The sequence below is a fragment of the Diplodia corticola genome (assembly GCF_001883845.1).
Source record: "Diplodia corticola strain CBS 112549 chromosome Unknown scaffold12, whole genome shotgun sequence".
Classification (NCBI taxonomy): domain Eukaryota; kingdom Fungi; phylum Ascomycota; class Dothideomycetes; order Botryosphaeriales; family Botryosphaeriaceae; genus Diplodia; species Diplodia corticola.
This window is the reverse complement of record NW_017971491.1, coordinates 550,084-571,202: the sequence shown is the minus strand read 5'-3', so window position 1 is coordinate 571,202 and position 21,119 is coordinate 550,084. Positions and strand designations below refer to the sequence as shown.

The 21,119-nt window shown below is 57.7% G+C and overlaps 7 protein-coding genes across 7 annotated transcripts; 5 read left to right on the top strand and 2 right to left on the bottom strand.

Annotated features, from left to right (window-relative positions):
• Positions 1-628: 628 nt before the first annotated feature.
• Positions 629-2,578, top strand: BKCO1_12000183 (carbohydrate-binding module family 50 protein; the record flags this gene model as incomplete). The annotated part of the gene is made up of 1 exon (XM_020270681.1): positions 629-2,578. One exon carries the CDS (start codon positions 629-631, stop codon positions 2,576-2,578), a length of 1,950 nt encoding a protein of 649 aa, XP_020132547.1.
• A 1,369-nt stretch (positions 2,579-3,947) lies between these two features.
• On the bottom strand, positions 3,948-6,068 carry BKCO1_12000182 (nucleolar gtp-binding protein; the record flags this gene model as incomplete). The annotated part of the gene is made up of 4 exons (XM_020270680.1): positions 3,948-5,287; positions 5,333-5,827; positions 5,883-5,926; positions 5,983-6,068. 4 exons carry the CDS (start codon positions 6,066-6,068, stop codon positions 3,948-3,950), a joined length of 1,965 nt encoding a protein of 654 aa, XP_020132546.1.
• Positions 6,069-6,312: 244 nt separating this feature from the next.
• On the top strand, positions 6,313-7,026 carry BKCO1_12000181 (orotate phosphoribosyltransferase; the record flags this gene model as incomplete). The annotated part of the gene is made up of 1 exon (XM_020270679.1): positions 6,313-7,026. The coding sequence occupies one exon, from the start codon at positions 6,313-6,315 to the stop codon at positions 7,024-7,026; it is 714 nt and encodes a 237-aa protein (XP_020132545.1).
• A 1,617-nt stretch (positions 7,027-8,643) lies between these two features.
• BKCO1_12000180 (xeroderma pigmentosum group c-complementing protein) lies at positions 8,644-12,360 on the bottom strand (the record flags this gene model as incomplete). The annotated part of the gene is made up of 1 exon (XM_020270678.1): positions 8,644-12,360. One exon carries the CDS (start codon positions 12,358-12,360, stop codon positions 8,644-8,646), a length of 3,717 nt encoding a protein of 1,238 aa, XP_020132544.1.
• Positions 12,361-13,084: 724 nt separating this feature from the next.
• Positions 13,085-14,669, top strand: BKCO1_12000179 (monoamine oxidase n; the record flags this gene model as incomplete). Its single annotated transcript, XM_020270676.1, has 3 exons — positions 13,085-13,262; positions 13,314-13,561; positions 13,614-14,669. 3 exons carry the CDS (start codon positions 13,085-13,087, stop codon positions 14,667-14,669), a joined length of 1,482 nt encoding a protein of 493 aa, XP_020132616.1.
• Positions 14,670-14,870: 201 nt separating this feature from the next.
• Positions 14,871-16,512, top strand: BKCO1_12000178 (c6 zinc finger domain protein; the record flags this gene model as incomplete). The annotated part of the gene is made up of 4 exons (XM_020270675.1): positions 14,871-14,925; positions 14,984-15,490; positions 15,569-15,980; positions 16,035-16,512. 4 exons carry the CDS (start codon positions 14,871-14,873, stop codon positions 16,510-16,512), a joined length of 1,452 nt encoding a protein of 483 aa, XP_020132617.1.
• Positions 16,513-18,678: 2,166 nt separating this feature from the next.
• Positions 18,679-20,134, top strand: BKCO1_12000177 (uncharacterized protein; the record flags this gene model as incomplete). The annotated part of the gene is made up of 6 exons (XM_020270674.1): positions 18,679-18,804; positions 18,858-18,953; positions 19,004-19,040; positions 19,097-19,164; positions 19,217-19,623; positions 19,678-20,134. 6 exons carry the CDS (start codon positions 18,679-18,681, stop codon positions 20,132-20,134), a joined length of 1,191 nt encoding a protein of 396 aa, XP_020132624.1.
• Between the last annotated feature and the right edge of the window lie 985 nt (positions 20,135-21,119).

Below are 21,119 nucleotides of genomic sequence, written 5' to 3'. Positions count from 1 at the left end.
GACGATCCAATCAGAGAACACGACGGGCTGCGTTTATGCAAGTGCTGTGCCTGGTTCTGGAAGTCGACGATGGTTTTGCGGTGCGAGGGCCATTGCGTCATCTGCGGCGGGCGCGCGGCGTAGGGCAGCGGCCACGAGAGAGACACAAGCCGCGGGCGCAAGGGCGGCGAGGGCGGGCGGGGGCGGCGAGCGGAGCCTGCGGAGCCTGAGGAGCCTGCAGGCGTCGCACATAGAGTTGATCGTCTCTGGCAATTTTGCAGCAGCACGCCGCAGCACGCAGCAGCACGCAGCAGCAGTAGCGAAAGCTGGCCTCAGCAGTCGGTCCTGCTCGGAAGGGCGCGCGCCGGGGGGCGACAGGGCAGGCAGCGTAATCGCGCTGCACTGATGCGCGCGCACCAATCAGTCCCCGCCTGGCCGCCGCAACTCGCAGGCCCGGACGCGCCTCGTCAGCCAAGGAGTAACATCCGGCTACCATCGTCTGGCGCCCTGACACTTTCTCCCGCCGCAAGCGTTCGCCGACACCACCCCTCCGCCTATGGCCAGAGCCGCACCACTCGCATAGCTTTCCCATGCAGCTCGCCTCTCCTGCAGCCTCTCCTCCTCCGCCGCCGGCTCTGTCGTTCCTGCCATGAACCCCACCAATGCCTCTCAGCATTCCTCCCGCACCCATCTCACCCCCGAAGCCTCGCTCCGCCCGCGCAACAAGCGCCTGGTCTCCGGCGTCGACGACGACCTCGACCGCGACTCCAATGCCGCCGCCAGCCTAGATGCCAGCCGCGCCGCCTCGCCCTCCGCCTCGCCCTTTGCCTCGAGGACTGCCTCGCCCATCCCCGGCCCCGGCCCCTCGCGCTCCGCCTCCTCGCAGGCCGTGAACCGCTCGAGGGAGTCGACCGTCAGCAAGAGCGCCGTGAGCCGTGGCCAGCCCGGCAACGCCCAGGATCCGCTGGCCCAGCTCTCCGGCCTGTGGGGCAGCTCGTGGACTACGTTGCAGGGGCTCGCTTCCAATGTGCTTGGCAGCGACCCCAGCGGAGACGTGCCCCGGAAGCGCAGGCCCTTCGAAGCTACCCATGGCCGCAAGGCGACGGCCAGCGCTCCTCCTGCGCAATGGGGCCCCGCCACACGGGACACACAGATTGGGACGGGCACGAAGGAGGAGCGGGAGGCCATGGTCAGGGCGATGAAGCGGAAGGACCTGCTCATGGCGGATGGTCATTTGAACCTGGATGCTACGGGGAAGTTCAAGCGGAGGAATTCCGATGAGCGCGTCTCGTCGTCAGCCCCGCCCACGGAGCACATTGACCGCGAGGCGCTGGTGTACATCCACCGAGTGAGACCTGAGGATACGCTTGCCGGCATCACCATCAAGTACAACTGCCAAGCTGCTCCTCTACGCAAGGCGAACAGGATGTGGGCCCAGGACAGTGTGCAGACACGCCGTCATCTGATCATCCCCGCCGATGCCTGTGGCGTGAAAGGCCGCCCTGTGCCACCGCCGGAAGAGCAGAAACCGAAGCAGCCCAACGTAGAAGATGACTTGCTATTGCCCACCCCGGGCGCCGAGTATCCTCCCATCCACAGCACCAGTCTCCCTACGAATGGCTGGAACGGCCCTGCGTCTGTTTCGACCTCGAACCTCTCCAAATCCGTAACCGCATCGGAAGCATCCACCAACGCCGACAACGAGCCGCCATGGAAACACGAGGGCTGGGTCATGCTACCACACAGCAAAGACCCAATCGAGATTGCCCGCCTACCACGCAGAGACCTCGGCTTTTTCCCGCCTGCTCGCCGGAAAAGTTTGACTTTCTCTGACAATGACTCCGCCGTCCGAACGCCGTCCGCGTCGCTCGAGCTGAACCGCTCAGATACCATAACCTCGGCGTCATCAATGACTTCGCATGGCACAGCCAAATCGCCCCGCCAAAGCAGCAGTAGTAACGTACCTAACCGTCACCGCCCACGCGCCCCTAGTGTTACGCAAAGTTTCAAGCTCGACGGACCTGGAGGCGTTGGCACCTTCAACAGGAACGTCCGCAAACCGGGTCCCGCGCAGGATGGCTTGAATAAGATATTTGGCCAGCACCTGCCAAACCTCGCCCCGCCGCCAGGCAAGGATTATTTCGGAACGTGGAACCCAGCAGCGTTGGCAGAGGCCAAAGCGAACGGGAACTCCATGGGCCCATCGGGTACTGCGACCCCCGTCGGAGTTGGCGGTGTTGGTGGCAGCTCCAGTGGATTCGATCTCGCTCAGGTCGGCGGCGCTATCGAGGGCTGGATGCGCAAGGTAGCAACACAAGCGTCGACGCTCGTGCCGCCGGCGCAGCTGACGCCTAGCAAGACCAGCGTAACCCCCGCTGACAGGCAGCGTGCAGCGGGTGCTGGATTGGGCGCCGCGGGCATGAGCGGCGATATCAACGACTTGATCGAGCTGACAGACGCGTTCGAGGTCGGCGAGGATGAGGAAGAAGCCAACCGCGGACGCAGCGGCACCGGAAGTGGAAGAGGCGGACCGGCAGACGGTGTCAGAAGGCGGGAGGCACGCAGTGGCACACCAAGTAAGGGCGGAAAAGGCGATTGAGCCGACCGAAGGCCCTCATCAAACAGCCAAAAGTTCTCTTTAACGAGTCGGTACGGTGAATGAATGGAAAGAAGACGGAATGATGGGAGGAAAGTGCTATCACGGTCAAAGGAAGAGCATCTCTTTTTTCTCTTTTTGAGTTTTGCAAGTTGGATAGACGGGCGGGAAATGCTTCAAACCGGAGTGCACGGGAAACGCTATACACATATATTACTGTGGCAGGCTCTTCGAATTTTTGCCCTTCTTTTTCTCTTTTGGGGCTCCCATGGTTTCAACTGCGCGTTGCCAGAACTCACTATAACCCACCCTTCAATCAACGGCGTCTTCATCTCTTTTCACTTTCTTTAATCTCGTATGGGGATTGTTATCCAGTAGTTAGTTGTTATTTTCTTCTTCCCTTCTTCTATTGTCGTTTGTTTTCCGGTTGGTGGGCGCTGTAGCAAGACGCTACTGTTGCAAATGGCACATCAGAAAGAGAAGCACAAACCATCACCACCCAATTTACTGCTGTTTAATGACGAGGCGTTTTGCTTTTGTTTGCCCTCAGTATTCGTGTCTAACCATTGCTAACCTGGCCGCCGCCGTCCCACATCTGATTTTATCCTCGAATATTTCATCTTGTTGCGCATAATCGAGCGAGCGAGAGCGCGGCGCTTCCACTTCTTTCATTTGCAAGCCGGCAGCGCACAAACGTTCCCTTTACAAATTACTGTCAATTTTTTCTAACCCTTTCCCCCGTTTCAGTGGTGGGTACCCAAGCCTACGTACGCCGGCAGGGGGTGTCGGGTGGTGGCGGCGGCGGCGGAAATGAACCGTTGGGGTCCCATTCCTTTCCCACGCGTCCAGGAATCTGGAGACGCGTACGTACATGCGGTCGTCATCCCCCGGCGTGGCGCAGTCTGGTCTTATTCTCCTGTATCTAATTCACATTTCAGGACAAAAGTGTTTCTCATCTAGAAATCGGGACATGCCAGCGTCGAATTCGCTTAGTACCTCGACAGGATGAGGGGTAGTTGAAGCTCTTGTCCGGATGGACGCTTCGACTTCCCCGTCGCGATACGTGGCGGACGGACATCAGCTGTCAGCAAAGAAAGATGGTTGCAAATAATTCGAGGGGGTACAAGGTGAAAGAGTATTAATCATGTTTTCCATTCCACTCTTTTGGCGAGATATTATACGATGCAAAGAGCAGTGAATAGGGAATCACATAAAGAACCTTCGTAAAAGCGTTTGCGCCATGCACCCAGTGAACAAGTAAAGTGTAAGAGAGATGTAGAAGAACTGGGGGGAAACAAGGGGCCAGCATTTCCACCCCCACCCAACGCCGCAGAACCCATAAACTTTTCTTTTCCCATTCGCTTTTGCCCTCTTAACGACTCCTCGTGCTGCCCATGCCTCTCTTGCCCGCAAGCAAATGCTTGTTGAGCGATGCGGTCGTGTGCCTGTCGGCTTCACCCTGTCTGGCCATGCGGTTCATCTTCTTCTGTCCAAGCTTGGCCATGCGCTCCGCCTTCGTGCGCGCCGCCTCGTTCGTAACACCGTCATCGCGACGGTTGGTGCTCTGGCTGCGCGCACGGCTCTTGGCGCGCTCGATGGCGCTGGGCTGCGGCCTGTCGACGTCCATGGCGTCACCGTCGTCGCCTTCGGAGCGGCCACGGACGTGGCTCCTGCCGCGAGACTGCGAGCGTGCGCGCGCAGCAAGCGAGCTGGTGTCGTGGCCAAGACTTTCCAGGTGGGCTTCCATCTGCGAGAGCTTCTTGGCCTTTGCGGTGCGGGGAATCTGGGCGCGGTTCTTCAGGCTCTTCTTCATGCGGGACTCGTTCTTGAGGATCGCCTGCTTCTCGCGGATCAAGTCGGCCTTGTTGCGGATGTCGGCCTCTTCAGCATCCTCGATATCAGAGTCGCTTTGATAGCGGCCATCGGCCTCCATCTGCTCCTCTTCGGCCTCAAGCGCGGCGAGCTTGGCCTCAATTTCGGGATCGATGAAGTCGTAGACGTTCTTTCCGTTGAAAATCTCGGGAACCTTGTCGTTCTTCCACTCGTCGTTGTCCAGCAAGTAGTTCTCCTTGAGGTTGATGTTGTATACACCGGCGCCGCCGTTTTCCTCCTCAATCTCGCGCTGCAGCTTCTTGCGGTTGGGGTCGGACGGGTCATACTTCATCTTATTCTTGACAGCTTCCGGGATGAAGGTTTCGCGCGTCATGCCATCCATGGGGACGGCGACGTGGATTCTCTTGAGGACTTCGCCGAGACGGCCAGTGACGTCGCCGGAAGCGTTGGTGCCGGCCTTCAACTTCTCGGCGTTACGTTGCGCCAGAAGCCTGTCGCAGACGGCGCCACGGACAGCCATGACATTCTCCGTCGTGTTGCAAGAAAGCTGCAGCAACTCTACCTCGCCCGACTTGAGCATGCCCTGAAGGCTCTCCTGCGTCTCCGGATCCAGGTCCTCAGGCTTCATAAGATCGGTCTTGTTGATGACGACGAAGACCAATTTGCCGTTGAACAAGGGCTTGATGCTGTGGAAAAGCTGGATCTGGGCCGTGACACTGTAGCCGCACTGCTCACTGAGATCCATGAAGTACATGATGGCAGACCGAAGATGGGCGATGGCGGTGATACTCTGCATCTCGATGGTGTTCATCTCCTCGAGGGGGTGGTCGAGGATACCGGGGGTATCAATGGCTTGGAATCGCAACATTTTGTGGTCGACTACTTGGATCAGCGGCGTTCACGGTTGGGAAGCAAGCAACTTACAGTGGCCAACAAACAAGCTCTTGGTGGTGAAAGCATAGGGCTGCACATCGACATCGGCGCGAGACACGTTCCTCAAGAAACTCGACTTTCCGACATTGGGGTAGCCGCAGATGACGAGTGTCCGGGTGTTGGGGTCAATGGCGGGCAAACGACCAAGATGCTGGCGCACCTGCTCGAGATAGAGAAGGGGATCCTTCAGACGCTTGCAGATGGTGGCCATGCGACCCAAGGCAGCGCGCTTGAGCTGCTTGCACTGAAAGAGCGACTGGCCATACTTCAGCAGACGCACGTAGTCCCTCGCCACGGTCTCAATCAAGTGTTTCGCGGTCGAGAGCTGACCCAAGGCAATGCGGAAATGGTCGGCATCGTAGAGGGTGTTGAGGAGATCCTTGTGGAAGGGATGGATGTCCTGGAGCTTGGGGAAACCCTCGAGAATGGCCTGGATTTTCTCGGTGAAGGTCTCGGCCGTGTACTTCACTTTGCGGGTGTAGAAAGCTGCGCGACAAACGCGTCAGTCTGGGGTGGTTCGGAAGAGCGCGGTGAAGCATACCTCGGATCCTAGTGATTTTGAAGCCGGCACGAATCTGGGTAGGGCTAAAGGCAAACGAGAGGTCAGAGGAGACGCGGGTCGAGAATGCGACAGTACATACAGGCGCCTCTGGGTCCGGCTCAGAACAATGTCCAGGAATTCCTGGGAGGTGGGCACCGGGGCAATGTCCTTCCAAGTGGTCTTCATGGTGCCTGGCGCAGTGGTGTGTGTTGCAGGGGCGCGCAGGTGGAGTGGGCGGATGTTCGAGCAAGAGTGCTGGGGCGGTATCGATAGAGGCGCAAAAAAAGTTCAGCCCAGGGCCCTGCTCGGTCGCCGGGTAAACTTGGTTCCACTAGGGGGCCGCCACCGCCCGGCAACCACTTCACCCCCGCCAAAAAGTTGGACTCCCCGCCGTCGCGTCCTCTCCACTCCCGCCTGAGCACTACCCACAATGGCCTCTTCCACCAACATCCCCGCCTACAAGACCGCCTTCCTGGAGGCCTGTACTTCCGCCGAGGCCCTTACGTTCGGCACATACACCCTCAAGTCCAAGCGCATCTCGCCCTACTTTTTCAATGCCGGCCTATTCCACCGTGCCGACCTAACTCGCGCCATTTCCCGGGCGTTCGCAAACACAATTGCCGCTTACTCCGCCGAGCACTCCGACTTTCAATTCGACGTTCTGTTCGGCCCGGCCTACAAGGGCATCCCCCTCGCCGCCACCACCGTGGACAAGCTCGCCGAAGTGGATTTGAACAAGTTCGGGAGCATCAGCTACAGCTTCAACCGGAAGGAGGCCAAGGACCATGGCGAGGGTGGCAACATTGTCGGTGCTCAGTTGAAGGGAAAGAAGGTTGTCATTGTCGACGATGTCATCACCGCCGGCACCGCCATCCGCGAGGCCATCGACATCATCAAGAAGGAGGGCGGCGAGCTCGTGGGTATCGTGGTTGCCGTCGACAGACAAGAAAAGACTCCCAGTGAGAATGACGATGACGGCAAGCCCAGGCCTAGCGCCATTGGTGAGGTCAGGAAGCAATACGGCATCCCGGTCTTGTCCATCCTGACCCTCGACGACATCATCGACTACCTGAAGAGCAGAGGTACCGAGGAGGAAATCAAGAAGGTTCTGGAATACAGAGAAAGGTACAGGGCGAGCGATTAAATGGTTCAATTGAAGAAAGAAGTAGCCACGCCAAGGCTGTGTCTCCCACTTGTAAGCTTTACAGAATGTGTCACCTTGCGGGCCGCAATACGGATCTAGTACTACTCACGGACTTTCTGCGATGATCAAATTTCCAGTCTGGTCTACGATTTACGCTAGCTTGGCTACGCTTCACATGAAACATCGGGCGGGCCAGTCTCACGCATGATTCTTAGTCCCATAAACTCTCCACCAGGCGCACGATTAGGCGCACGAATAGTTGCATGAGCATCATCCACCAGGGAATCTCGCGATGCACACGAAGTTGTTCGCGGCGGCGCTTCAAATGCTCCTCAGCTTCGCGCACGCGTCGTTGCCTCCGCTCCTGGTCGTGCGTGTTGAAACGAACACGCCTTCCAACACGCTCGGCGCGACTAGCATGAACCGCATGGGCGCGCCTCCCCTGACCATGGTTCTCGCCCGTGCGACTGTCAGCAGCAGGCTGACGACGGATCTTCCTACGTCGAGGCGCGGTGGGAGTTTCCGGAGTACGCTGGCTCCTTTGACGATCAAGCTGGCTCCTTTCACGATCGAGCTGGCGACGGAGCTTCGAACGTTGAGGGGTGATGCAGAAGACATCAACCCGGCATAACGGGCAGTTGGCCTTCCCTTGCTTGCGCCACTTGTTGAAGCAGTTCCGTCCCATGATGTGCCCACACCTGGTGAAACGGGCCGCTGACTCAACCTCGCCCTCGTCGTTGGGTTTCCCGTATTCCTCGAAACACAGGGGGCAGACTGGGTCAATGACCTCGCGACATTCTCTAATGAAAGTCAGGAAATCACCGGTTGCCATGTTTGCGACGCTGAAGTCCCCTTGAGACTTACTTGGTTTACTTCGAGGCTCGGGGTTCGATTAAGACATATATGTGAAGGAGATTGTTGATCAATGGAGTTGTTCCTTTGCACAGTGTACACTGTTTATGTAGTGCAATACTCATCTTCCTACCATCATTGAAGTATTTGCCGGGCCAAGATGACCTTCTTTGTCTGATTGGCTGACAGCATTCGATAATGGCAGCATTGTTCACGCCGAGAATGCACTGGAGCGTTCATTTCAACATGCAGTGAATGAGCTTTCGCCTTACGGCAACGATAGCAAGCTAAACAAACATACAGATGCTACCAGAGGTAAACCCAATGATTGAGAGCGATCAATGACTTTGACATAAGAGCGCAAGCTGCATAGATATGCACCAGTCCAATACAATTTCCTTAAGGGCTTTTAGTGAATCAACTGTATGTCGAGAATTCTGTGCTCTGAAGTCTGACTGATAGTGTCTATTATTTTAGTGTCTAAGAAACCAGCCTCTATCTTTGGTGAGAACCATGTAGACGAAGGGGAACGGTAACAGCGGCTATCTTAGCCAGAACAAAGGTTTGGCGCTAGCAGCGTTTTTGTGCCTCGATTGTTTTGCACGAGAGCGTTTCTTTGGGGCACAGGATGGTTCTCCAGTAAGCTCTCGGCTTCGAACCACTGCAAAACCACTGCAAAACCGTCTCCTCGAACTGAATTATCACCGAGACGGCAAAATCAGTCCAGAAAATCTTAGTTTTGTCTTCCCGGACAAGACAGCGTCCTCATGAAGGCCCCCTTCCTCGCGCTCTCCCTCTCCCACGTCCACGACCGCGAACCCCTCGACGCGATCGCGTCTTTGGCGTCTCATCCACTTCTCCACTTCCTGTTCGGTCACTGTCAGCTTCATCTTGACTGTCCTCCTCGCCGTCGACAAAATAATGGCTCTTTACAGCAGTCGCGCTCTTCCTCGCAGCAGCTCTCCTCGGAGTCCTGCGAGGCATCTCCTCAGCCGTGTCCTTAGTTTGCGCGCGTTTAGCATCAGTATCGGGCTCCGATTGTTTTCCCGTGGCCGACGTTGAGGAAACCGGAGAATCCGACCCGGATGGCGCCGATGGGAGACCGTCAGAGTCGTCCGTGGTGCCGCCTGGATTTCCTGCCCTAGAGGACTTTCGTCTACTTTGTGCGCTAGTCGCAGCAACTGATCGCGTTCCCCGGCCGCGACCGCGTCCACGACCTCGTCCACGACCTCTGTTGCTGTCACGTCCGTGCGAGGCGGGACGCTTCCTCGGTGGTGGACTATCGCTTTCATCTTGGTCCTCGTCTTCCGGGTCTTCTTCCGCGGTTTCGGCATTCGCCCTTGAGAAATTCTGATGAGTTGATTGTAGGGAGAAGGGGATGTTGTGAGTATCGCCAGTAGGTTGGTCGTCCTGTGAGGCTTGTAAGTTCTCCCTGTCATCGCCTTCGATGACGAAGCCACCACCTTCAACGGCGCCTTCTTCACCGTCGCGCAGAAATCCACCTTGATCGGCGTGCTCATCTCCTTCACGGATGAAGCCACCCTCACTAGGACCTTCGTCCTCTTGACCCGGCAAGAAGAAGCCGCCAGGGCCAGGATCCCTCTCGCTCTCTTTCAGGAACCCACCCCCCTCTTCCATCTCGTCCTCGAATTCGTCCCCGAACTTTCTCTCGAACGTATTCCCCACCTCCCCTTCCCTTTTCTTCCTCGCAAACGGATTCACCACGTCGTCCAGCCCGTCCTTTCCCTCTCCATACTCCTCCCTCACCCTCTGGATGACCCTCAGGCCAAGCATGAACTTGCGCCACATCTTCAACGCCGTCTCCACCCTCTTCTTCTCCTCCTTCTCCCGCTTCGCCTTCTGCTCGGCGCGCCACGCCTCGCGGACCAGGTCCCCGTTCTCCTCGGCGACCACGACGCCCGTCAGGACCGGCACCGCGATGTGGCGGCCGAACTCGAAGCCGGTGCACGCCTCGGCGAAGTCGACGCCGAGCTTCTTGCAGACGCGGGCCGCGCCGCGCAGGGGCAGGTGCACGGCGCCGGGCGGCACCATGGTCGGGACGTAGACGTCAATGTTGCCGAAGGCGTTGCGCGGGATCCGGCCGTCGCGGATGGGCGGCGGCACGATCCACTCCGTCTGCTCGCGCGCGTACAGGCCCTGCGTCGCCTTCTCGCCGCTCTCGCGCTCCGCCTCCTCGATCTCGCGCTTGCGGATCAGCGTCACCGCCCGCGTCGGCACCCGCTTCATGGGCGTCGCCCCCGCGACGATCGCCCGCCCTTCCTTGTGCCACGACTCGGCCGTCTTGCACGCCACGACGTCCTTGCGCAGGAAGACGGGCTCGGGCTTGGCCTTGTCGCCCTTGCCCGCCATGAAGGTCTTGACTGGCTTGGCCGTCGGGCGGATGGCTTCTTCGCGCCGCAGGTGGCGCTCGAGGACGTACTCGGCGCTGTTCTTGTAGCCCTGGAGCGTCTCTGGCTCGTTGCCTTCGGCCTTCTTGGCGGCCGATGGCTTGACCGGGACGAGGTCTCCCTCGTCCTCGATCTTGTCGGCTTCGGTTCGTAGTCGGCCGTCCCGTGTGTAGTTGGACATGACGCGTTTGAACCAGTCGAACTCCTCGTAGCGCTTAACCTTGCCGTGCTTGTTGTAGATGGGAATCTTCTCAACAGGCATGCGGAAGCCTTTGGTTTTGCCAGGCCAGATGTGTCTCTTGAGGTAGCGGACTGTTACGTCTTTGGCGGTCCCGTCTGCGTTGTATGCGACCACATAGCAGATTACTTGTTTGGCTTTCTCGGCTGCGGCCCCTCGAGGCTCGAAGGCTGAAAGAAGGTCAGATGTGGAAGCGACTGTAGAGATAACCAGAGGCGAGACAGGAACATAAGTGTTAGAGATAGGCGATAGAACCTCGGTCCAATAAACGGGGTACTTGAGATCCGTGTCGTAGCGCTTGTTACCAAGTCCCACAGCTGGCTTTGACGGGGTCATGTCGATGATGGATGCGTCAGATATGTCCGATTTTGCGGAGCTGAGAGAGCTGTCGCTGTCTTCACCAGAGTCGATGATTAAAGGTTTGGTTCCTGATTTTCTAGAAGACGACTTTTTCGCGGTTGGACGAACGGGCTTTTGAGCTTTACTTGAACTGGGGGCCTCATCTGCCTGTGCTTTCGATTCCGAGGTCGGATGCTCTTCCTGTTTTGTAGCCTCGGTCTTGCTATCCTGTCCCTTCTTGATGGAGACTTCTTCCATTTTCGTAAATCCGAATCCTATAGGCTGGAGGCTTGTTACCATACGAGCTTCTAGCCCTATACCCCTGACAAGAGCAGTGAACAGCTGGGCGCCGACGTCTCTACTACCTGTGCAACTCCGTGCAGCTTCTAGGAAATCTGCCTTGCTGCGAATCATCTCTCCAAATCTTTCAATGTCATACTCTTCGGCCTTGGTCTTTTCCTTCTTTATCTCCTTCTTCTTCTGGTTTGGCGGGTCCTCTTTAGTTGCCTGCCATGCCTTGATCTCAGTAGCAAGAGACTTCGCTGTAGGAAAATAACCCTTTTTACGCAATCCCGGCGCAGTGATGCGGAAACGCTTCTTCCAGTAGGCAGCCAGATATCTCAAGAGTCGGTGCAGGGGGTCACCATGACTTAGATTAGGGACGCCTTGTTCGATGCGGTCCGCAGTCCCGCCCCAGTCTCGTTGGTTCCGCTCCGAATATCTATCGCTCCTCTCTTTGCCTTTGCCTTTACCCTTGAGCTTTCCGTTCTTCCCCCTAACATTTGGCGGAGGTTCAAGCGACGGATCGGGCGGCAGCCCGGAGTCCTTGCGCCAGCGTTGGATCTCTTTCTTTACGCCCTCGGGCAATTGTTCCGTCAATAGCTTCTGGACCTCCTTGTCGCAGACCCAACCATTTCGAATGTGGTTATGCCACAGCAGTAATTGTACGTGCATGCAGTGAGTCCAGTTGCGGAGTTGGCGGTCTTTCTTGGACGGGCCCTTTATCCCAAGCGCGTTCCTTCTCGCAATCTCATCGTTTTCCTCGACCGGACCACCGAGCGACACTTCGAGGACGTCGTCGGCGTCGTCCAGGCCGCGCTGCCACGGCGCCAGCTTCGGCCCGGGCATGTCGGCTACCGGTGTATCCGCTTGCGCGTGGAGGGCATCCTCCCAGTCCATCTCATCCTCGTCGTCTTCGCCACCATCGAATCCAGTGGCCGCGGGTTTGGCCCGGGAGGCCTTGGAAGCCTTGCCCTTCGATTTGCTAATGTCCACGTCCTCGAAGTCGTCGCTGTCGGCATCGCTAAGGCTGTCGTCGCTGCCGTCGCTGCTCAAGGCGTCGAGAAAGGCCTTGTCGGCGGAGGAGCTCGTGTTGCCGGAAGGCGCGTCGAGCGCGTCAAAGACATTCTTCTTTACGCGCTTGGGAGCGGATGCGGGTGCGGATGCGGGCGCGGGGGAGCGCGAGCGTGAGCGCTTGCGGGGAACAAATGGCGGCATGGCGCCGTGGATGGTTGAGGAGAAAGCGGGAGTGAGCGCGAACGGAAATGAAGGTAGAATGTGCGGCAATGGCGATGACGATGGTGATGACGCCAAGAGCTGGAGATGGCCGACATCCCTGCACCACATCTCCGCGAGCTCATCTTTCGCGAGCATTTCCTTTCCTCGCGGCCTGACGAGCTTGAAGATTCACTTGACGTTGATCGCATTTGTTTTTCCACAATGACGTCGGAATTCGAGACATGCGTCGACACAACATCCTTCTACATCAACATGCATCCTTGCAATGTCATCTGTACCTTATTATTATCATCCTGTATATATGCCTCGGAATAACGCTTGGGCTTGCGACCCTCTGCTTAGCTTAGCCTTAGTCTCTTACTGGCTACTAAGTCTCTTTCTGCGGCCCCATACCATTTTCTCGCGTTATTGCCCGTTTTGGGAAATCCCTTGTGGCCTTCCACGCGGAACCGCACGAACCATCCTTGTGGTCTGCACTCCGCCGATTTTCTCATTCCATTGCCTCTTTCCCCATATCTCCCCTCACCTTCATGTGATGAAGCCCCAGTAATGATGGATTCGGCCTCTGAAAAGCCTGACGGAGTCCATCCCAAGATGACTCTCACTGCCAGCGGAGCACATTCATAAGGGCCGGCTCTGCTCACAAAGTCCGACAGCCCTTCCTGCTGTGATTCGGGGGGTTTCCATCCCGAACATTGTCAACATGACGTCCCGCGACGGCTACCTTTGGACTGAACAGGCTGGCCTTCGTCCCGGCATTCCATCCATTGGGGTCATTGCGCCTGCGACAAACGTTACATCCCCAAATGCCTTCTACGATGTGGTCGTCATCGGCGCAGGCTACTGCGGTCTTACTGCAGCCAGAGATGCCAGTCTCTCTGGTGAGTTCATTGCCAATCGACCAAGTAAAGGAAAGCTGACATGTGGCGCAGGCCTGAACGTTCTACTTCTGGAGGCTCGCGACCGCATTGGCGGTCGTTCATGGTCCTCCAACATCGACGGCTATCCTTTTGAGATGGGAGGTACCTGGGTGCACTGGGGTCAGCCTCATGTATGGCGTGAGATTTCCCGGTACCAGATGCAAAACGAGCTTAAGACCTCGTTTGACTTTTCTCACGGCGTCAATCACTTCCAGCTGAATACCGCCGGTGGATCTGCGACCATGAGCCATGAAGAAGAGGTAAGCAAGAACTGCTATAGAGCTCTGTTCGCTGGGCTGACACACTTCCTAGGATTCTCTTTTTGCGTCGGCTTTGGGGAAGTTCGTCAACGTCGACGGCGCCTTTGGCAGAAACATCATGCCGCAACCAGCCAACATGTTCCACGTTCCTAAGGCCAGAGAGTTGGACAATCTATCCGCACAAGACCGCATCGACGCAATCGCGCCTTTGCTCTCCCCAAACGAGCGTGCGGTGCTGGAGGGTTTCGTCCTGCTCTGCAGCGGCGGCACCCTGAAGGGAATGAGCTTCCTGGAGTTCCTCCATTGGTGGGCCATCTGCGGTTACACCTACCAGGGCTGCCTCGACTACCTGATCACCTACAAGTTCAGCGGTGGCCAATCAAGCTTCGCCATCAACTTCTTCAAAGAAGCTCTCTCCACCAAGAGGCTCTCGTACGCCTTCAGTACGCCCATCAAGTCGGTCAACGACAAGGGTAGCAAGGTCGAGGTGACGGCCCGGAACGGTCACACATACCAGGCAGCCCGCATCATCTGCACCGTCCCGCTGAACGTGCTCAGCACTGTATCCTTCGACCCCCCTCTGCCAGCAGGCAAGTGCGCAGCCATCGGCGTCGGCCACGTCAACCAATGCGTCAAAGTCCACGCCGAAGTCGGGGACAAGGCCATGCGCTCGTGGACGGGCGTCACGTACCCGTCGAACCCGCTTATCTATGCCATTGGCGACGGCACAACGCCCGCGGGCAACACGCACGTCGTCGCCTTTGGCGCGGACCAGCACCATATCCAGCCTGAGGAGAAGCTGGCCGAGACGTTCGCGGCGGTGCAGAACCTGGCACCGGGCAAGATGGACGCTGTGCGGCGGCTGGTGTTCCACAACTGGTCGAAGGACGAGTTTGCCAAGGGGGCGTGGTTCTTCTCGCCGCCGAAGCTGTTGGCCGACCACTTGGAGGATATGCGGGCTCGTCATGGTAATGTATACTTTGCCAGCTCCGATTGGGCTCTTCTGTGGCGAAGCTTCATCGACGGCGCTATCGAGGAGGGTGCAAGAGCTGCGATGGCGGTCAAGACGGAGCTGGCGGAAGCAGACAAGGTGAATCTGCGTTTGTGATGTTTTGGTAAATGGCGGCTCAACGAAGCTCCAGCGGGCGCTAATTATAACGGCAATTACGTAACCACGCCTTCCCCCACGGTAAGGCGGAAAAGTTTCGGCATGCGCTCTTTCCCCACAACCCTCCATCGCGACCCCATCCCAGTTCTCTATAGCACAGAATCCGCCATCAAGGCATACGAGAGGACCACAGCAGCCCGAATGTCTTCGTCCAGTGCCAACGCCTCTGCAACGCCCGCCGACGCCAAGCCTCGAGGTGATCAAGGAACCCCTGACTACGTCTAAAGCAAGCATTTACTAAATCGGGTAATCAGGCTGTTTCCAGTGCACCAAAAGGCGAATCATATGCGACCTGGGCCATCCGACGTGCGGAAAGTGTATCAAGAAGGGCATAGAATGCTCAGGCCTAGGTCGCTTCCGCTTCAACGACGGCGTTGCCCGCCGCGGGAAACTCAAAGGCTGCCAGCTACCCACTTTGGACGCCCCCGCAGATGCCGATGCCTCGGTGCGACGGACGGGTCAAGCGCCACTGCGCATTCGCTGGCAAGGCGAACGTCGGGAGCGGCCCGGCAACGTCTCAAAGCGGAAAGGGGCAGCAGCCACGAGCTCAAATGCAAAACAGTCGGCTACAGCTGTCACTGAAATAATCCGGTTTGATGCACAAGGGATCCCACTCCGCTTCAACACTTGGACAGACCCAGGCCCACATGGCAACAGGCAGGTGGCAGGCCGTAGAAATGGCTTTGTCACCTTCCACAATCCTTCTGTTCAGCCGTGGCTTGCGCCGCTGAGCCCTCAAGTCCGCATGCTGTTCTCGCATTGTACGCCAGGCCCCTTCTACTTTTTGCTGCTCGTATTTTCTTCTTGGAAGAGTGATTTATGCTGACGTGCTTCCTCAGTTTCCTCAGCCGTGGCCCCCGTCATGGTAGTCCTCGACCGCGTGTCCAACGGCTACCGTGACTTCATCCTGCCCATGGCGTGCGAGGACGAGGTCCTGCGACGGGCGGTCGAGGTCGTGGCGGCGCAGCACCTATGCCACGAGAAGCGCCCCGACCTCCAAGCGGCCGCGGAGGCCGGTCGCGCCGCCGTCATCTCGAGACTGCGCCGGGACGCGCTGCAGGCGCCCCCAGAACGCGTCTTTAACGTGTACACGTGGGCCACGCTCATCGTGCTCCTGGTTGGGGAGACAGTGACAGGAAGCTCGGAATACGGCTACTTGGTTCAGATGCTCATGTGCCTCTCCAGGAATAGCAACGCTGGCCCGGGACATAGTGCGCAGCTGGGTGACTTTCTCAAGCAGCAAACACACATGTAAGCTGCATGGTCGTCCTAGCCTGGCTCGATAAAGGCTCACCTTTTCAACAGGTTCGAATTCCTCGCCCAACCACTCCTCGGTGAGGCCGCAGCAACCAGTATGATTGCCGACCCCCTCCAATATCTGGACTGGCTCTCGTACGAGCTTCCTTCGGGATCGGAGGTCGAGGTTGCCATCTCCAACACACGAGAAGCTTTCCTCGAAGCCTCCAAGCTCTACTTCAATAGGATGCGATCGGAAGAGGACGTTCAAGAGTCGCTTCGGAACCTTCGCCGCCTCTTGGCAAAGATACCTCACGACGCACCCTGCGCTCATGCTCTCGTCTGGGTGTGCTTCCTCGGCGCGGTGGAGAGCACCGACGAGGAGAGCAGAATCGACTTCACGGACCGCATGGCCCGCGTCTACTCCAAGACAGGCTTCCGCAACATTCCCGCCGCCATCCAGTCCCTAGAGCAGATATGGGCACGCAAAGATTCCAGCGGTCGGGTGACAGGCTTGCCGGAAGCGTCGCCTGTGCTTGTTATGTGAGGAGAAGGGCATGGTGTTCGTCTACCAAAGGCATTGGCTCGTTCCGTCGCGAAAGCCGGCCAAGTGCACTCAACCGAAAGGTTGTTCTGCTGATTGGTAGAGACTGTTCAGTCTCACACCATGCAAAATTGACGACGAGGAACCAACGTCGATTGATGCCCGAGAAGGAACTGGCGCACTGATGCTCTACTCTGCGAAACACAATCATCATTGCGGGCGCCATCGCCAGCTCGATACGTGTTCTTCTCAACTTCATCCACGATGGGAATTCCCGTCACACGCTCTTCATTGTACGGCCGTTGCAGTTGCCATCGTCGTCGGCTGTACAAGTCCGAGCTGATCAGCTATCCTATTTTTGGAGATGGATGAGTAAGGAAAACCACAGGCGGGGCTTAGGGTAACGGTCGCAAAGACGTATACGGACAGAAAGGTGAGCGGTGAGGGCGAGAACAAGCCGTGAGGCCGTGCAGAAAGGATTCGCGCGATATGCGGGAAAATCCCTTCGTCGATGGCTCGGAGGCGCCGGTGGAGCGGCAGTCACGCAACAGTGGGCTGGTAGACTCAGGGCCGTTGATTGGGTCACTCTGAGGGCTCGCCGTTGCCGCGCACTGAGCACAGGGAAGCGCCGCAACTCTGCGCACGGGTGTCCCTGGCAAATCGAAGGAAGGGGAGCTGACTCGATTCCCTGCTCTGACGAAATCAAAGTGATAGGTGGAGAAAACAGGCAGATTTTTGGGTCGCCTTTGCCGGCGGGGCGGCTTGGCCAGCGTTGGAACGGGCTGCGCGTGGGCCTGAAGAAGCAAGGCGATAGCGTTTAGCATTCTGGAGATGACAGAGCGGAGAGGTGACGGAGAGAGCCGCGGATATATATTAATGCTGTGGATGATGGTGTCTTGGCGCGACTTCCCCAGTACGACATAGGCGTCGTCATAGGCCCTTCTCGTCAGAATTGCATGTCTGAGTCGATGGAAGTACTGTGATGTTCATAGGCACCTCGTGTTTTAGACATGTTGCCCGATTGGGATAACGGTGAGGTGCCACGACCCGTATTCTCGGAATGAGCACACGCAGTAGTGGCAGGGTGCCGTGCGGGTGGCAGCCGACTAGCTCTGCCGAACGCGCATATCCGTGTTGCATGCGACTTGCGCAACGCGGTGGGTCGGGGCTGCACGGGGCAGGGGAGGGTGGTTTCAGCAGCTGTGATTCACAGCGCGCGTCCCTTGAGTGCTCCGTAGGCGGTGCCGGGGGTTGCTCCGGACGGCAGAGTACGTAAGGACCTAGGAAGGGGACGATCAAGGGGATGAGCAGAGAATAGGGTGCCAGGTGCGAAACGGGCGGCATTGGGCAGGCGCGCGTGCTCGCCCGATCGGCGCACGCAGCCCTTGGCGCGACTCGTGTGCGATGAGTGATGGCGGAGATCTGGAGGGGCGGCGCGGGGATACGCGTGAGCCAGCGCGAAAGCTTATCGTTTTCCTTGCCGTGTGAGTTCGTTGGTGGTAAAGGATAAAAAGTGGCGCGGCATGCGGGCGGCGGGCGGCGGGCGAGACGTGGAGGCTGAGAGGCTCTTGCCTCAGCAGGCGAGCGAGACAATATGGGAAAGGGCAAGGGCAAGGCCTTGGCAACGGCCCGCCTCTCCCTTCGGCACCTGCACCAAAGCCGCAACTCCTCCTCGTCTGCCGTCCAGCTATGCCGCCGCCTGTCCCGTGATGGCTGCCAGCCCTGGCCAAACCCAATCCTTCGCCGCAAAAGTGCCGCCTGGCCGCGGCCTGCTGGCTGCCGTCTGCTGCGCAATCTTGACCCGGCAGCCGTGCAGCTTATACTTTTCACCCTCATGACTCCGGACCATGCCCAGCGTCGACGGCGCCGTCCTTGCACCGCCAGCGGGATGAAAGAAACCCATGGGCTCCAGCCGCAGCCTCGCTCACCTTGCCGGTCCGGGCACGGCTGGCCGCCCTGCGCCGTGGCCCAATGCCCCGTTTCACGCTTGCGATCCCCGGCCCGGATTTGTGCGCTCAAGCCTAGCCTGCTTCCTGCTGCAGCTAAAACGCACATGCTCTCATCTCCGCCTCCTAGCTATTCGCTTGTCCTTGGCAGTGATCGCAATATAGCTCTACATAGGCCCTCCGCCGGCCATGTTCTCTGTCCTTTTGCGTGCTGCTACTCACCATGGTTGCCATTCCTGGCCAGCTGCTCAGCTCGCTGGTGACGCGCGACTCCGCCAGCTCTGAATCCGCATATGTGCCCATAATCAACAGGAAAGAAACCATCTTGGCCGTCAGCATCTCTTTTCAAGTGAGTGGAACGAGCACCCCGCCCCATGGCCCAGAAGCTGACCTTCAGTGCAGATCGTGGCCTGGGCTGCTGTACTTTTCAGACTCTATGCCCGAATCAAGCTCACACGGGCGTCCGGTTGGGACGATCTGATCGTAGTACTCGCCGTCGTAAGTGCCCTCCACCACGCCTCGCCGCCTCCAGCTAACTCTCGATGCAGGTTTCAGCGACCATTGGCACATCGTTTGTCTTCTTGAGTGAGTTGGACACGCCCATCCGCTCAAGTCAAACCACAGAGCTGATGCGAAAACAGTGCTTGACAATGGCCTCGGACAACACGTTCTGTCCATGACGCTGGCCTCTTACCAGACGTATATACACGTAAATCCACCTCCATCTCCAAACCTCCTCGGCTTCTGACCTGCTTCTCTAGTGGTTTTGGGCTGGGACCATTTCGTACTTTTGGGCCACCACACTCATCAAGGTCTCCTTGTTGCTGCAGTACCTCCGCTTGTTCGAAAAGCGTTCAAGAACTTACTTTATCATCATCGGTCTGATCGTCCTGATTTCTCTCTGGGGCTTTACATACAGCTCTTTGCTTGCCTTCGCCTGCTCTCCTGTCAACAAGTTCTGGGAATACACCAGACCTGGCAAGTGCTTCGGATTTGGAGCTGGAGCCAACGATCCCAAGACTTTTTTCACCGCGTTTGCGACACACTCTGCAACGAACATGGCCTTCGACATCATCGTATTTGCTTTCCCCATATTTTCCTTGTCCGCCATGGACCTGGAGGGCAAGCGAAAGTATGCCATTGCTGGCCTGGCGGCGCTGGGTGCCGTGTAAGTATTCAGATTCCTTCCGAGGTCTTTGCACAACGCTAACATGGTGCAAAGAGTCGTGGCTATCAGTGTCGCCCGCTTGGCAAGCATCACCGAGACGCGTGCCGGAACGTATCCCGTTACCGATCCAACCTGGCTGGCAACAACATCCATCGTACTGTCCTGTCTCGAAGTCAATATCGCAGTCCTTTGCGCGAGTATTCCGATTTTCTGGCCCCTCATTTCCGCCCTGACCTCGGGCAAGATCTTTGTCGTGGATGAAGTCATTGTGCACACCGAGGAGCGTGAGCAGCAACGTCCGGACACACCGGGATCTGAGACGGAGCTTCGGACATACCACAGCAGGACAAGCGGCAGACATACGCCGGACGCCTCCAAGCACTACAAGGACCCGTTCGTCGTGGATCACGTGCGTCCGATCGGGACAGAAATTATGGGAAACGCCTCACACACTGTGAATGTGGAGCATACGACAGTCCCGTTGGGTCAGATTGAGCGACTGATGCAATGAAGGAATGATTTGTACCGTCTTGACGATCCAAGTGCCTGCTGTCTGAATCACCATTGCACCTCCAACAAAGCTGGCACGCTAGACGTCCTTCTGGAATCCCGGTGCATACGCAGGGCCACCGATGGCGGCAAGTGCGCACCGTTGGACGGCGTCCCGAAGCATCCCCGCGAAGCATCCAAGCGAATGCGTTTCCCCTTTTAGTTCACTGGGATTGAGCGGGTATGAGTGCGAGACAGGGCCACCATGCCGTTTGCAAGGATCACATATTGCAGTCCAAGGTTATTCCCTGGTTGCCATGGAGCCTAGACGCGCGGCAGCTGCGAGAAAGCGATTTGCACGAGGCACGATGGAAACGCACGCGTTTTGCTGCAAACGCGCTTGCCGCTAACCGTGCCGGCCCGTTAATAGCGTGACCAATGCCGGCTTATCGCCCCAGCAGATGCAATCGGACCCTTTCGGCCTGGGTCGGGAACGCCGATGCTAGCGGCAGTTGACCCGAGAGCGTTTGCTGGTTGTTGGTTGCCGGTTGATGGCCCTTTCGAAAGCCTGCTGAGACCTCTCTCGGAGAGTTCACTTCATCCCGTCGGGCATTTTCCCGACTTTCCTCATTAACAGTCGACACAGGGCCCGCCAAGCCCCACTTCCCGCGCGTGAAGGATGCAGAGACGCATGGTCGAACCATGGAGGACGACATGGGAGCAGGAGAGGGTGAGGCGAGCCAACGTATGTTTAGCAGTCATGAAAAATCGACCACAGCTCTGTAATGATCAGGATTCGTTGACAAGATGTTCCAATCTGTGCAGTCCACAATCAAGCTTTCGCAATGGGACCATGTGGCTTCGCCTTGAATACCGCCGAAGAGCACGGATTCGCGGGACGTCGCCAGTCTCTGGTTAGCGTGTCGGATGGATTGGAGAAGTCCAGATGTGTCGGTCTCGAAATCCAGTGGGTCCGCATCCGGACAGCCGTGCGAAAAATGCCAATA